At 38.8% G+C, this 16,368-nt stretch overlaps 1 protein-coding gene across 2 annotated transcripts in view; it reads left to right on the top strand.

Moving 5' to 3' along the window:
- Positions 1-16,368, top strand: part of TAF3 (TATA-box binding protein associated factor 3) — a 203,301-nt gene that overhangs the window by 135,662 nt on the left and 51,271 nt on the right. For both annotated transcript variants that reach the window (XM_004447154.4, XM_058282430.2), the window contains exon 3: positions 10,322-12,141. In XM_004447154.4, the coding sequence (XP_004447211.2) occupies positions 10,322-12,141 (1,820 nt within the window). The remainder of the gene's footprint in view (positions 1-10,321; positions 12,142-16,368) is intronic.

Raw genomic sequence — 16,368 nt, 5'->3', positions numbered from 1 at the left:
CGGCACTGGCAAACTGTGTCTCTTTTTTGTTGCGTCATCTTGCTGCATCAGCTCTCCATATATGCGGCACCACTCCTGGGCGGGCTGCACTTTTTTCATGCAGGGTGACTTTCCTTGCAGGGCACACTCCTTGTGCATGGGGCTCCCCTATGCGGGGATGTCCCTGCATGGCACAGCACTTCCTGTGCACAGCAGCAACACTGCACATGGGCCAGCTCACCACACGGGTCAGGAGGTCCTGGGGATTGAACCCTGGACCCTCCATATGGTAGACAACGCTCTATCAGCTGAGCCACGTCTGCCTTCCCCATAGTATTTTTCTAATAATTTTATACCATTATGCAATCTTATTCATTGGCTTTCATTCGATATGGATGAATGGCTGCCTGTCTGTCTGTCTCCCTCCTTTTTCCCTTTCTCCCTCCCTCTCTTCTTTCCTTCCTTGTTGAGTCACCAAATTTTGAGAGACTAGCAACAGATTTCATGGGTTATCTCCTAAATATGAGGCCCTTTGGAATTGGTGGAATGAGACAATGATAGATGCATAAAATCAAAAGCTTAAATACTGATGTTCTTTTTCCTTATCAGATTTATCACTTGGTTCTGAACTAATGTTCCTCTTACTATTCCAAACTAAAGTCATCCCAAATTCAGTCTTCTTTCTAATCTTGCTTTTTAACAATCATTGTATCTATTTAACAAGCTTTCCTTTTTAATGTTTTGCTTAAGTTTCTAGGATTATACATGCGTAGTTGGGGAAGAGAGGAGAAAGAGCAGCTTCTACACAGGGAATGGCTAGTGGTAGGTAGGAAAGAGTTGACTGGGTGAGTGAAAAACGATTGTAATAAACTGTGCTACTCTTGCTGTTACTAACATCAACTTTTATTTGAACGGTGCTTTATTCGTAGTTTTCAGAATGATTTTACATTAATTTTTATTGATGGCTCCTGCTAATCTGTGAAGTAAGTAGGGTCAACAGTATTTTGTGTGTGTATGTGTGCATATAAGATAAGAAATCTCATGTTCATCATCACAAAGAAAGGGGAAAGGGATTGTTCTAGAACTAGGTTTTTCTTTTAGGTCACTGCTGTTTGTACTGTAGTGGATTGCTGAGTTAATAATATAGCATTTTAAAGCATAGCTTGAAATAGAGAATGGGCTTCTGAACACTGTCACTAAAACCCAGAGGTCACATGGCAAGTCAGTCTGATAGAAAGGATTCTATCCAAGAAGTACTGATTGACATATGGAATGTGTTAAAGAAATGGGCACAAGAAAGTGAAGGTCAAAAACATAGGGCAACAGCCAAATTATCATGTATCCTAGCAAGTCTCTATGAATCAATTTGTAAGTCCTCCCTACTTTGATCCTTGGACTTAGGTATTCCACTTTAATGTTGCTTTATTAACTAAAACAGTTTCTCTGGATTACATAGAAGGAACTTGGTAAGAATGTAATCATAATTTGGAACAACTACTACCATGTCTCATTGATCCTAAGATACCACCAATTGTAAGAAGCACCGTTCTTTTATGTACTGAATAGATTATAAAACAATTCTTTCTTTGTGTATATTTTGGTAATAATTAAACTGCTGAAGAAAATATTTATCATCAGCCTGTGGTGACTGCTTACAGCTAAAGGCCAAGGTGGATCCTTAGTGAAACTTAATTAGAGGAACAAGAAGGAAATACATTAATAATCAAACAGTTGCTAGTTATATCTATTTTGGGGATAGAGAATGGTCAGAGAATACTTCTTTGAGAAGACAATACTTAAGCTGGAGACTTCAAAAATGAGAGAGACAGACACAGGGATAGCTGGTGGAAAAGCATCCCTAGTGGACAGGAGCAGAACATGTGTGTGCAAAGGCCCTGAGGAGGGAAAAAACTTGGTGTATTTGAGAAATTCAAACAATGGCCATGCGCCTTGAGCAGAGTGTTCTGCACATAACTAGTTCTTTGAATTTCAACTAAAATATATCCCAATTGGATTTTGAGGAAACGTCTTGCCAGATACAGTCACAATCTGTTACAGTTCCTAAGGCATATTTAATCTTTGCATGAAATGGTTTCTTGAGGACTGAAATGACTTTCAAACAAAATATTTTACTTTAAATCGGTAGAGCATAAAAGTATTTGATGCTGATGTATCTATACCAATGTAGTGTATGTGGATACACAATTAACACGATACTTGGTAATAAGCCACCCCAAAGTTTAGTGACTAAAAGCAGCAATCACGTATTAGCTCACAATTCCATGGGTTGGCTCCAAAACTGCTGGTCAGTTCTTCTGATGGACTTGGCTGGGCTCACTCATACACCTGCGATTAGCTGGTGGCCAATGGTCTCACTCTTCTGTCTGGTGACTGTCGGCTGAGCCATGTCCCTCTCATCATCCACTGGGCTAACTTGGACTTATTTACTTGGGGGTGGTTACAGGTTTCCCAAGAGTAGCAAAAGGGCAAGCCACAATATACAAGTGCTTTTCAAGCCTCTGCTTGTATCGCATTTGCCAAATGTGACCCATTGGCCAAAGCAAGTAGTATGGCCAACCCAAATTCAAATAGGCTCTACCTCGGGATGAGAGGAACTTTAGTAGCACATTGATAGGGCATAGATGCAGGAAAGGGAAGAATTTCTGTCCATTTTTACAGTCTAGCACATAACCCAGAGTAAGCATTTTGCTGGGTTTATTGTATACTTTGCGTTATTGTTACTCAAAAACCAAAGAAGACATGTCTACTATTATCCCTATTTGGCTTATAAAGGCATTCAGGTAACTACAAAGCTAGCAGTTGGCAGAGGCAGATCATACATGCCTGTACAATTGCAGGAGTTTTTCTTCTTTCTCTACCATTCTGCCTTCTGATAGATGGATGGCTAATTTGCCTATTTTGTCTAGTTTTTCGGGAAGGGAGAAACAGCAATAGGATTAGTTTCATCAATTCAGAAAGAAACAACTACCATTATCTGTCTTGGAAAAGAAACTATATCCTATACATAGTCTTACTATTGTAGTAAGTTTAAGAAAATCATGATAGTTGTGATTTGTGAATGCATGGTGCTTGATTATGAATTTGATGTGCACCAAAGGCTTACATCCTGGATATGGAATCTTAGCTGTAATAGAATTTATTCTGAAAGACTTAAAGGAAGATGATTAAAATATTAGAGATATTGACATTGTCTGAAGAGATCTACTTGTATTTATTTCTTTTAAAAAATCCACAATATTACCATAGCTAGATCCTATTATGCTATTGCAGTCATAGTTGAACTGAGAAGGGTGATTAACGATAGCAATTTATTGTATCTGAGGAAGAGAGAAAATAGGAGATGTTGTCGTTATCATAAATCATATCATAAATAACCAAAAAGAAGCACTCAGAATTGCCTGTGTGGTGTCAGCAGCCAGCCCTTTCAGGCACGTTAGCCCGGGATGTAGCCATAGAAACCCCAAAGTCATATTGTTATCTTAGTCTTGCTGCAGTTATGTGATACAACAGTATTAACATATAGATTAGGCCATTTATAATACTAGGTGTCATTTCAGCTTGGCTTGCTTATATAGCATTTTAGTTTTTTATTGTGCAGAATGTTAGTGAAATACTGCTTTTTTACAGGTCAGTGTGTATGTAGGTATTTATAACACATCATCTTCACTCTACTGTTAATTTATTGTATTATTGATTGGTTGTACTGTATGAATTGTCATTGCCTAATTGTCTTGTCTTTGCTAGTAATTTCATTTTTTGAGTAAATAGGTTCATCTTTTAAAAATAGGTACACATTGAGTTGTGTGCTAAGGGTGTAATTTCCATTACTTTATAGACAGGACAATTTTTAAAATATTTTAAGAGCATATATACAGTATTTTTACTATTTTAACCTTATTTAACTACAAGATAATTTGTTGAAGTGGATTGAGATTGGTTTTAACATATCTCCACTTCCTTTCTTTCTTAGGCATCCAAACTGCCCCAGACCCACTCCTTTCACAGCGGCACCCCACTTGAGGCTTACTCACCTGGCAGGACTCTGTTCCCAACCTTTTTAATCTTCAACAGTCCATCAAATTATTTCACTTTCCTCAGAGTCGTCTTACCTCAAAAAATAGGATAGAATCATTTATTTGTTAGCTTTACTGTCTTAAGGGTATTTTGACAGCCAAATTTTAAAGATACGGCCTTTATCCAAAGATAAAAATCAGAATGCCAAGCTCTGTTGGATGTTGGTCAGTAAAGTATTTGGAGACAGACATAACTCTATCCTGCTCTTTGTATCATACCACATAAGTGGTCAACGATGTGTAGGGATGATCCTAATAATGAAGAGCCCCAATTCTTGGAAGTAGAAGGTCAGATATCAATATTCGTATTTTGCAGGTGAGAAAGCTTTGGTCTTGGGAGATTAAATGGGCTGCTGAGGTTGAATTGTGGCATTGGTTACAGAGCCCAGCTAATAATCACAAGTCCAGCTCCCTTTCTAGCAAAAACATTACCCTTTCTGTCCTCATATCCCTTGACGTGGCTGCATGTATACGTTGTATGTGAGTCTGCCATAGCCTTTTAACTATGGCCACAAAACACGGTTGATTCTTCCAGATAAAAGGTCATGTCTTATCTGACTTTATATTCCTGAGAGCTTGCCACAGTGTCATTCAGAAGGCACTTAGTAAGTGAATGAGAGAAAAGTTAAAGAGTGAACAAATGAATATTAGTAGTATTGAGTCACCTCAAAGAACTGGTTGCAATACATATATAGTATCCAGACAAATAGGTGTTTTTTTTTTTAAATATGCACTTTAAATGAATCCTTTATACCAATTAATGAAAGGGGAATTTGCTTTAAAGAGTGAAATGAATAAACTAATAGGAAAAAAGTATAAGAAAGTTTGTGTCATAATTGCTAGAAATTAGTTTCTGCATATATATTTCAAAAGATCGTAAGAAATCTACTTTTAAATATATTTGATATTGGTGAACAATAAGCAGGTAGCACCTTATTGTCCCTATATTTAAAGTTTAGAAATGCAAGTACATTTTCTGCTTATTTTCAGAAAATATCACTGAATTTTTTAAAGTTTCATGCATCATGTAGTTGAGATAAAAAGGTTTCATACCATATGCAAACAATTTCCCTTTTTTTCCTAATGTCTATGAGCTTTTTAGATTATAGTGTTCCTTTAAAGACATTTACTATTCTAGTTAGAAAGGTTCTTTGTTTAAGTCAATATTTAGGGTAGCTTAGAATTAACCCCCTAAAAATCCTTTTGGTGTGTTCAGGCCTTATTGCCTTGTTTTGTTTTTGTTTGAGAAGTTTAGTAGAAAAACATGTTTTTCTCATTATTCCTCAGAGAAAGATAGGGAGTGTGGGTTTTTTATATGAGTTAATAATGAAGGAAAATTGGAATGGAGCATGTTAGTGTCCTACCCATCAACATTTGTGAATTTTTTAGAAGATGGATGTTAATGCAGATTCATTTTGTATCCTTTATGTAATTGAAAGAGAAGTTAATGATTGTCCTCCGGTCTTTTAAAGGCAAGTCTTTGTTCTTAGGAAATACTCAATTATTTAGAGGTAAAGGGGCACAAGGCTTACAACTTACTCTCAAATAGCATACAAAAAATTATTTAATTAAATACAATCATAAAATTTTTACGTAATTATAGCTTACATAAATTATTACATGATAACAGTGACTCCTGTTCAGGGTGTCCTAGAGTTCTTTGTAATAGTTTTGCAACTTTTCTCTAAGTTTGCAATTATTTCAAGTTCAAAAAATATATTTTTTGTGGGGGAAGCAAATTTGGCTCAACTGATAGAGCATCTGCATACCATATAGGAGGTCCGGGGTTCAAACCCCAGACCTCCTTGACCCGTGTGGAGCTGTCCCATGCACAGTGCTGATGTGCGCAAGGAGTGCCGGGCCACGCAGGGGTAACCCCAATGTAGGGGTGCCCCACACGCAGGTCATACGCCCCATGGGGAGAGCCGCCCCACGCGAAAAGCGCACCCCACCCAGGAATGGCACCGCACACATGGAGAGCTGACACATCAAGATGACGCAACCAAAAGAGACATAGATTCCTTTGCTGCCTGATGAAAATGCAAGCAGACTCAGAAGAACACACAGTGAATGGACACAAGAGAGCAGCAATGGGGAAGGGGGGAATAAAATAAAAATAAATCTTAAAAAAAAGTTTTTTTTTAAGTTAAAAAATCATCTTACAATCAAATGATGACTTGAATGTTTAAAATGAGTAGATACCTTCAAGATCACTCTCTCACCCTTCCTCTTTTTCCATGCATTACATTCCCACTTAAATATCTGTTTTAAATTGATTTCTAGCTGTAGTGATGTATTTGTGCTGAGTTACTTACATTACTTCACACTGTTCTACTTTTTGGCTCATAACAAAGCATTCATATATGCATAACATTTGTTAGTTTGAAAAGAGCACCTAGAGCTGTCTTACTAGCAGCCCTGGGAGGGGAGCCACTGACAGCTTTCTTGGGCTGCTTTATAAGGACCAAAAGTTTCCTTCTAGTCTCCCAATACCTCCACTTCAGACCCTCTCACACTCTCAGAACTAATCTAAGCCAAATTAGTCTCTAGAGTTAGAAGAACACGGTGCACTTTAATGTATTCCAAAGGCCTGTTATACTGCCTTTGCCTTTCAGTTTGGGCTCATTGGGATTTATGAACCGCTGTGGAGTACAAGGGAGTTCTTTGGAATTTAGAAGGATAATAGTTATAAGTATTCTAAAATTTCTCATTACTTAGAGAATATACTAAAAGTGCCTTCTTTCTAATTTTTTAGCAGTTGAACAGATTTGAAGCTTATTTTGTCATTCACACATGAATAAGGAAGGTAGGAAGTGTTCAAACAATCTGAATATGGTAGACTTAGGACAGGAATCAACAAACATTTTTATAAATGGCGAGACCGTAACTATTCTACATGTCTTTATTGCAGTTCCACGACTCTGCTGTTGTAGTGTAAAAGTAGCCATGTGTATTATATACGTGAATGGGTGTGGTTATGTTCCAACACATTTTATTTACCGACACTGAAATGTGAAATTCATTATATGAATTTTCACACGTGTCACAAAATAACTTCTTTTGATGTTTTCATCTATTTAATAAAATGAAAATCATTCTTAGGTCCCCAACTCGATACAAAAATAGGCTGTGAACCAGATTTGGCCCTCAAGCTATAGTTTTCAGACCCCAAGTCTAGGATGTCATACTGTACTGGTCTTTTAGAGGAATCAGCTCAATTCTGAAGAGGGAAAAATGGTGACTGACTATCTAATCTCTACTCAATCAAACCAAAGTCATTTTTGGTATATTTTGAGAATCATTATCAAATATCACTTTTTATCTTAATTGGTAAATCCGATGTACATTAATTGAGTGCCTACTGTTAACCAAAAGATGAGTAAGATTGAGCTTCTGTCCCCAAGACCTTCTATTCCATTTGAGAGGCAGCAATAAAATGATGCTGTGATGCATGTGAAGTGTATAAATGGGATACAGTGGAGCCCAGTGGAGGGTGTGGTCATTTCTAGTTGCTGAGGACAGTGCCACAAAAGAGGTAGCATTTGATGGACTCTTAGAAGCAATAGTCATAAGAGTGTCGGGGTGGGACATTCTAGGCACAGGGTTGCATATGCAGAGGCACAGAAGTGTGATACAAAATTGTATGGTTGAGGAACTGCAGATGCGCTACCATAACTGGAAGGGGTCGGGTGCGAAGGGACTCCTGTGAAAGAGGGGTTAATCACCAAACTGAAAGATGAGCACCTTATGGGTCATGCTGGAGTTAGATTTTTGTTTCAGAGTAGTGGTTTTCAGACATGTTTTAGCCTCACAAAAAAAGCTTTATGATAGCCCAACATGTAGAATGGGTAAGCTTAGGGGTAACTCTTCCATTTAATAGAGGGCACAGTCTCTGCCCTTCCATGGCTCAAAAAGGGCTCCACAAAACCCCCCAGGCTCCAAGGAGCACCTTTTGCAAATTACCGCTGAAAGGTTTTTAAGATGGGGAATCACATGCTCATATTGGCATTTTCAGAAGATCACTGTAAGGCAATGTGAAAGATGGTACAGAAGTAGCTGCGACTGCGGAAAGACCACTGCAATAGTAAAAAGAGATGCTGGAGATTTGAACTAAGACGGCAGCAATGGGGAAGGCATTTTAAAGTAATGGGGTTACAAGTCGGATAGCGAGAAAGGGGGGAAAAAGTAGATTGACTCCCATGTTTCTCACTTTGGTAACTGGATGGGTGATAGTGTCATTATCAAGGTAACAGTCACAGTAATTATGTCTCAAATCTATATTGATTTCTTTATAGTTTACAGAGTGCTTCCACATACGTTACCTTATTCGTTCCCTGTCAGTCCACAACTTATTGCTTTTGCAAAGTGACTTCTGCTCTTAGACTTCATTCTCCTTGATCTTCTCAGCATTTGACTTTGTTCATCAGTCTTCCTCTTTAAGTCTCTGGCTCCCTTGATTTTTTTTGATATTTCCTGATCCTCCCTATACTTTTTTCACTCTTCTTTTTCTCTTGTCTTTGTATATTGATATTCCTTAAAATACCTGTGCCTGACCACTTCTGATTTATTCCTTGATAATATCATCCATTATTGCAATTTAAGTTATCTCAGCAAAGATCTCTCCCACACACCCTGACCTGTCTTCTAAGTTTTGGTATCATTTTTTCAGCTGTCCCCTAGACATCACCAACTAAATGCTCATCAAACTCTGTGTCTAAGAATTGAGCTAATAATCACCTTCCTTCTCTCTATCTTCATTTCCTGTTTCTGTTCATGACTAAATTTATTATTCTCCAGAGCTGAAAGCCTTGAAATTGTGTTTGCGTCTTACTCAGCTTTCTTCTAGTTCAAACCCTATTGCTTCTGCCTGCATCCTTTCAGTAGCCCCTACCTAATTTATCCCTTTCCTTTAGTATCTCTTACCTCCCACCCATCATGTATGTTCTCTTCAGAATAATTTTCCTAACGTATACCCTAGTCATTTTCTCCCTTGTCTAAAACTTCACTAGGTCCAGATTACCAGTAGAATAAAGATCGTGCTCCTTTTCCTTGAATTCAAAGCTCCTAAGATCTAGATGCACCTTTACTAAACTTTTTTCCTACTCTCTCCATCTTGCACCCTATTTTTCAGTCAAATTAAATGATTCCCTTGTCCTTATACCCTCCCGTGTTCCACCTCCATCTCTTTGTCATCTACCTCATCCTCCTAGATTTCACCACTCCCAAATGCTACAGTTAATAGTTTTTCCCAGATCCTTGATGTTGGCAGTAATGTTTTTTCTCATTTAAACTGTGCTGTGACGCTTTATCTTATGACACTAATCACTTTCTATATGCTATACATAAATATTATTTCCCCACTAAATTGTAAGCTCTTTTAGGTCGGTTTCTTTCTTATCTATCCAAGTAGTTCTTTCACCCTCTATCATTTTGCACTACTCGTGATATATGCTTTGTTAATATATGTAGAATGAAATAACCTGACCTTAGAACAACTCAGTCAAGTAGACAGGGCTAATAATGTTAGCCTCTTTTGAACAGTCAGCACACACATTCAAAGACAAATTCAGAATTAAGAAAGTACCCAAGGCCTCTCACTTTGTTGTGCTAAAACTGTAACTGAAACATCATTTTTCTGTGCCTAAGCCAGGATGTATTCCATTACATCATACTGCCTCTCAAAGTGGCTAAAACAAGCAAGCGAAATAAAAGACATAAATAGTACATGGATTTTGTGAAGGTTGGAGGTTTGTATTTTTCAACTCCAAGAATCAAAATTTGTTACAAAGGTCCTTATTTAAATAAATAAATAAAGCCTTTCTGCCATGTCTGAGGATACTAGCCATATAATAACTTATCTCCTGATAAAAGTGTGTGTGTATGTGAGTGTGTGTTTGTGTGTGTATGTACATAAGAGGGGGAGGGAAACAGAAAGACAGAAAAGAAGTATGTACTTGGGTTAGGAAAAGAATTAATCAAGGAAGCAGAAGACATGGATATATTTAGCAAAGTTCAGATCTCAAAGGTAGGACCAGACAACATGAAAGGAAAATAATCGTTTGTATATCTGATTGACATTCTTAAAAGAATGGAAGACATGCAAATTTGGAAGATCCTAGAAAACTCACTGCTTTGCTCTCTAACCACTGTCATTAATTTCCTTTTTTTCCTAAACATTGTGTTTCAAGTGTTGTTTTTATTTGTTAGGTTTTGTTATCTTCTCATATTGTTTTTTCTTCCTTTAACAGAGGAAGAAGAAGAAGAACAGGTGCCCACTGATGGGGGCACATCAGCAGAGGCCATGCAAGTTCCCTTGGAGGAAGATGATGAACTGGAGGAGGAGGAAATTATTAATGATGAGAATTTCTTGGGTAAGAGACCATTGGATAGTCCTGAAGCTGAAGAAATGCCTGCCATGAAGCGACCGCGACTATTGAGCACTAAAGGGGACACCCTTGATGTAGTATTATTGGAAGCTCGAGAACCACTCAGCTCAATAAACACTCAAAAGATTCCACCAATGCTTTCTCCAGTCCATGTACAGGACAATACAGACCTAGCACCTCCATCACCAGAGCCACCAATGTTGGCTCCAGTTGCAAAATCACAAATGCCTACTGCAAAACAGTTAGAAACGAAGTCATTTACACCTAAAGCAAAGACTAAAACTAGTTCTCCAGGACAAAAGACTAAATCACCTAAAACCACTCAGTCACCAGTAATGGCTGGAAGTCCTATTCGGTCACCTAAAACTACATCCAAAGAAAAGAAATCTCCTGGACGCTCTAAGAGTCCCAAAAGCCCCAAGAGTCCCAAGGTTATGACTCATATTTCCCAAGCTCCTGTCAGACCTGAAACACCAAATAGGACTCCTTCAGCTACAATAAGTGAGAAAATTAATAGAGAAACTGTCCAGGTAAAACAAATACAAACACCCCCCGATGCTGGGAAACTGAACAATGAGAATCAGCCAAAAAGAGCTGTGGTAATAGATAAAACCATTGATGATTCTATTGATGCTGTGATTGCACGAGCTTGTGCTGAACGAGAGCCAGATCCTTTTGAATTTTCTTCTGGGTCAGAATCAGAAGGAGACATTTTTACCAGCCCCAAGAGAATTTCAGGTTCAGAGTGTACTACTCCAAAAGCTTCTACTTCCTCAAACAATTTCACTAAGTCAGGATCCACTCCTCTACCTCTTTCAGGGGGAACTTCAAGTTCTGATAATTCATGGACAATGGATGCCTCGATTGATGAGGTTGTAAGAAAAGCAAAATTGGGAGCACCTTCAGCTATGCCTCCCAACTTTCCTTACTTCTCTTCTCCTTCAGTTTCTCCTCCCACTCCCGAACTTCTCCATAAGGTGTATGAGGAGAAAACCAAACTGCCTTCTTCAGTAGAAGTAAAGAAGAAGTTGAAAAAAGAGTTGAAGACTAAAATGAAAAAGAAAGAAAAGCAGAGAGATAAGGAGAGGGAAAAAGACAAAAGCAAGGAAAAAAACAAAGAGAAGGATAAAGTTAAAGAGAAAGAAAAGGAAATCAGCAAGGAAACAAAGTATCCATGGAAGGAGTTTCTTAAAGATGAAGATTCAGATCCGTATAAGTTTAAAATAAAAGAATTTGAAGATGTGGATCCAAAAGTGAGATTGAAAGATGGAATGCTGAGAAAGGAGAAAGAGAAGCATAAAGATAAGAAGAAAGATAGAGAAAAAGGCAAAAAAGATAAAGAGAAAAGAGAAAAAGAAAAAGCAAAAGATAAAGGTAAAGAAGAGAAGATGAAAGCTCTTCCGGCTCCTGTGGTATTGCCTCCAAAAGAACTGGCCTTGCCCTTGTTCAGCCCTGCCGCAGCTGTCAGGATCCCTTCCATGCTGCCCTCTCTGTCGCCGATGCTGCCTGAAAAGCTATTTGAAGAAAAAGAGAAACCTAAGGAGAAAGACAGGAAAAAAGACAAAAAGGAGAAGAAGAAAAAGAAAGAGAAGGAAAAGGAGAAGAAAGAAAAGGAAAGGGAAAAAGAGAAAAGAGAAAGGGAGAAGAGAGAAAAAGAAAAGGAGAAACACAAGCATGAAAAAGTAAGCAGTTTATCATTTTCGGCACTATCTGAACAAAGTTCTATTGAAAAATACAGGTAAACAAAGCCAGCAATTATATCTGTGTTTTTGGCTGTGAATTAACCATAATGTAACTAGAAATATGTTTGTAATGGGGTTATAAAATTTAATTATAATTCTAAAACCCATAATCTTGCACCAACACCACCCCCACCCCCACCCAGTTCCTCCCAGGAAATGTTAAAAACTCATGACCTAAGAGGAACCAGCTCACAGACATAAGCACTCTATTAGTCACGCTAATCACTGGCGGTTTTTTAAAATATATATTATTAAGTGGTGAATAATGTTTTTTAAATAATTATCAACTCCATTATGTAATATTTTGTACCCACCTATTACATACTGGAAAAGATAGCATCCATTTTTCTAGGAGCATGGCAAAACTATGTCACTATTTTAAGAAGAGAGCAAGGCCTATGGAGGAACTGCTGCCTTGCATTCCTTTTTCGGTGAGCCGTTTTTGCAAGTATTTAAGGTTATGGCTCCCTACAGTTTTTTCTGTAACATCTCCTACTCCTTCCATTTTCTGCTTTAATAATAGGACATATTTCTGAGTATCTGGGCTGATCTGGAATCCTGGTAGGTGGCCAGAAAACAATTCCATATGACACCAATATTTTGCAGTACAGAGAAGCCCAGCTTTCCAAAATGCAGCCAGAGAACCTGCAGTTCTGTCCTTTGGGCACAAAATGTGACCTCTGCTTTTATGACTTAGCTCTTCGGTCCATAGTTCTTTGGATCATGGTAGTTGATTGATTAATTTGGAAAATTTCTTTTAAACTTTCTAAAAAGATGTCTTAACTGTTAACTACATATGGAAATGCTCAGAGACTTTCCTTGCCCTTCAGAGGCAATCCTCTTTGTTTGCTGTCAGCTGAAAAATAATAGTAATTTTTTCCACATCATAACATATGCTGTATCTGACCTACAGCAGATCGATTACCAATAATTTCACAATATTTTTAAGTTGTAAACTTGCCTAGAAAAATGAGGTTAGCTGACAGCAAGGATGGCATCTCTTAAATTTCTTTGGCCAAATTTCATTCTTTCTTTGTTCCCCTTGACTATTCTAAAATTTAACAAGTAGAATGGAAATTCCAATGTTAATAATTGGACATCTGCAAGTTAAGACAGAAATCCAACTTTAATTCCTGTTTTAAAATTTTAAAAATGATTTTATGTTTATTATTTTTATAGAGCAATTTTTTTATCTTTAAAAGATACATAGATCACACAAAATATTACTTTAAAATATATAGGAGGTTCCCATATGCACCACTCCCCACATCCCCTACTTTTCCCACATCAACAACGTCTTTCATTAGTGTGGTGCATTCATTGCAGTTGATGAATACGTTTTGGAGCACTGCCACACAGCATGGATTATAGTTTGTGTTGTAGTTTACACTTTCTCCCAGTCCATTCAGTGGGTTATGGCAGGATATATAATGTCCTGCATCTGTCCCTGCAATATCATTTAGGACAGCTCCAAGTCCCAAAAATGCCCCTATATCACACCTCCTTTTTATAAAGCAAGTTTTAAAACACGTCTGTATGTACTATCTTATTTTATCATCCTAACACACCTATGACATAGGTTCAACAGGTATTATTACCAATATCTTATGAATGGGAAACTGAATCTGAGAGAGTGTCTCATCCTCATCTTGATCAAGATAACTCAACTGGCAAGAGCCGAGGTCACTTATACTGCAGATATACTTCACATTTTGAGATTTTTATTGCCAGGGATCTTCTCTGACAACACTAAATCTTTTAACCATCATAAGCCTAGGAATTTTGGCAGCTGAACCTTCAGTAAATCAAACAAGGTGCTGTTGCTTTCATCACCATCTTAAGTTTGGAAAGGCAATGGGGTTTTTCAATCCACTAGTATGAATTTGAGTAAAACCTTCAGGTTAGATTTGTAACAGCAGCTCATGCCTTTCCTCAGCATCTACCTAACTTTTGGGAAAGAAAAGTCAGATTATCTTGATTTGAGGCAAAGGCTCAGTTACTAGTTACACAGATTTCACTTACCAGGAATATACACCCTCTTATCAGTTTTGATGGGATATGGATCAGATAAATGAAAATAGATAAAAATGAATAAAAGCTATTTTGTGAGGCCTTAAAAATTAATATACAGCATTTTCTGTGGTGTTAGACCTCAGTTCAAATCCTGACTTTTTTAAACTGTAAAATTGATGAAATTACTTATATGGGGATTAAATGAGATGACATGTGACAGTGCTTAATACCAGGCACTTGGCTAAGTACTCAGTACATGGAATTGGTGGTGATGGTAGTGAGTGTTGGTATTATTCCATTTTGAATCAACCCATGATGTGGAAAAACACATAAAATGAAGACCTTTAATGTTTGCTATTTTATTGGACCATACCAGCTAACCTATGTATCACAGGATGAGTCCATTATAATTACGGTTTTTAAAAATTATTTCTACTTTTTTTTTAAGATTTATTTTTTTATTTATTTCTCTCCCCTCCCCCCTGAGTTATCTGCTCTCTGTGTCCATTCGCTGCCCATTCCTCTGTGACCACTTCGGTCCTTATCAGTGGCACCAGGAATCTGTGTTTCTTTTTGTTGCGTCATCTTGCTTTGTCAGCTCTCTTTGTGTGGGGCGCCATTCTTGGGCAGGCTGCACCTTCTTTCACATGGGGCGGCTATCCTTACGGGGCGCACTCCTTGGGCATGGGGCTCCCCTACGTGGGGAACACCCCTACGTGGCACGGCACTCCTTGCGCGCATCAGCACTGCACATGGGCCAGCTCCACACGGGTCCAGGAGGCCCGAGGTTTGAACCACAGACCTCCCATGCGGTAGCTGGACACCCTATCCATTGGGCCAAGTCCACTTCTCTCTACTTCTTTTTCTTTTTCTTTTTTTTAAATTTTTTATTGATTTTGTAAAAATATTACATTAAAAAAAATTTATATGAGCTCCCATTCAACCCCACCACCCCCACCCTACCACTCCCCCCCCCCCCCCCCCCAGCAACACTCACTCCCTTCATCATGACACATCCATTGCATTTGGTAAGTACATCTCTGGGCATCTCTGCACCTCATGGTCAATGGTCCACATCATGGCCCATACTCTCCCACATTCCATCCAGTGGGCCCTGGGAGGATTTACAATGTCCGGTGATTGCCCCTGAAGTACCATCTAGGGCAACTCCAAGTCCCAAAGGCGCCTCCACATGTCATCTCTTCCTGCCATTCCCCATATCCATCAGCCACCATGTCCACTTTTCCCATTCCAATGCCACCTTTTCTCTGTGGGCCTTGGATTGGTTGTGTCTGTTGCACCTCTGTGTCAGGAGGAGGCTCAGATTCCACATAGATACTGGATGCAGTCCTCCTGCTTTCAGTTGTAGGCACTCTAGGCTCCATGGTGTGGTGGTTGTCCTTCTTCAACTCCATCTTAGCTGAGTGAGGTGAGTCCAATAAATCAGATTGTAGGAGCTGGAGTCTGTTGACACTCAGGGCCTGGCTATCCTATTGTCAGTCCAGAGATTTAAATCCCCTAAATATATCTTAAACCCCAACATCAACTACAATTCCAGTAAAGTAGGATGAAAGTCTTATGAAAAGAGATCCCATCTGAGTCCAGTTCCATCACGCAGAAACACCAGCTCCAAAGAAGGGCCATCTGACATGGCAGTGAACCCCGTCTGCCATGACCATAGAACCCGTGGGTCTCTTTAGCCCTCAAAGGAACCAACATCTGGGGATTGCATCCACTCCATCTGTCTCCCAGACTCTGCTCAGCTGTGCACAGGGGCAATCCTTCTGACAGCCTCCAGACTCTTTTTTAGAGACTCATAGCCATATAAACTCATTTCTGTTTTCCATTTCCGCCTTACATTAGGTCAAACAGCATTTTAAGGTCATGTTGTTATATGTAGACAGGGATATTCTGCTGATCCGAATCTTTAATTCAAGGTCATTTTCTAGTTCCATCTTCAGCTGGTTTTTGGTAGTGATCCCTCGGTGCCAGGGAGGCTTATCCCCAGGTGTCATGTCCCACGCTGGGGGGAATGCACTGCATCTACATGCTGAGTTTGGCTTCGAGACTGGCCACATTTGAGTAACATGAAGGCTGTCAGGAGGAAATTCCCAGGCACAGTGCTGCTCTAGGCCTTATTCTTATTTCAGGCAT

This window comes from Dasypus novemcinctus, chromosome 20 (genome assembly GCF_030445035.2).
Source record: "Dasypus novemcinctus isolate mDasNov1 chromosome 20, mDasNov1.1.hap2, whole genome shotgun sequence".
NCBI lineage: Eukaryota > Metazoa > Chordata > Mammalia > Cingulata > Dasypodidae > Dasypus > Dasypus novemcinctus.
Note: the sequence above shows the minus strand (reverse complement) of the source record. Positions and strands in the feature narration are given on the sequence as shown.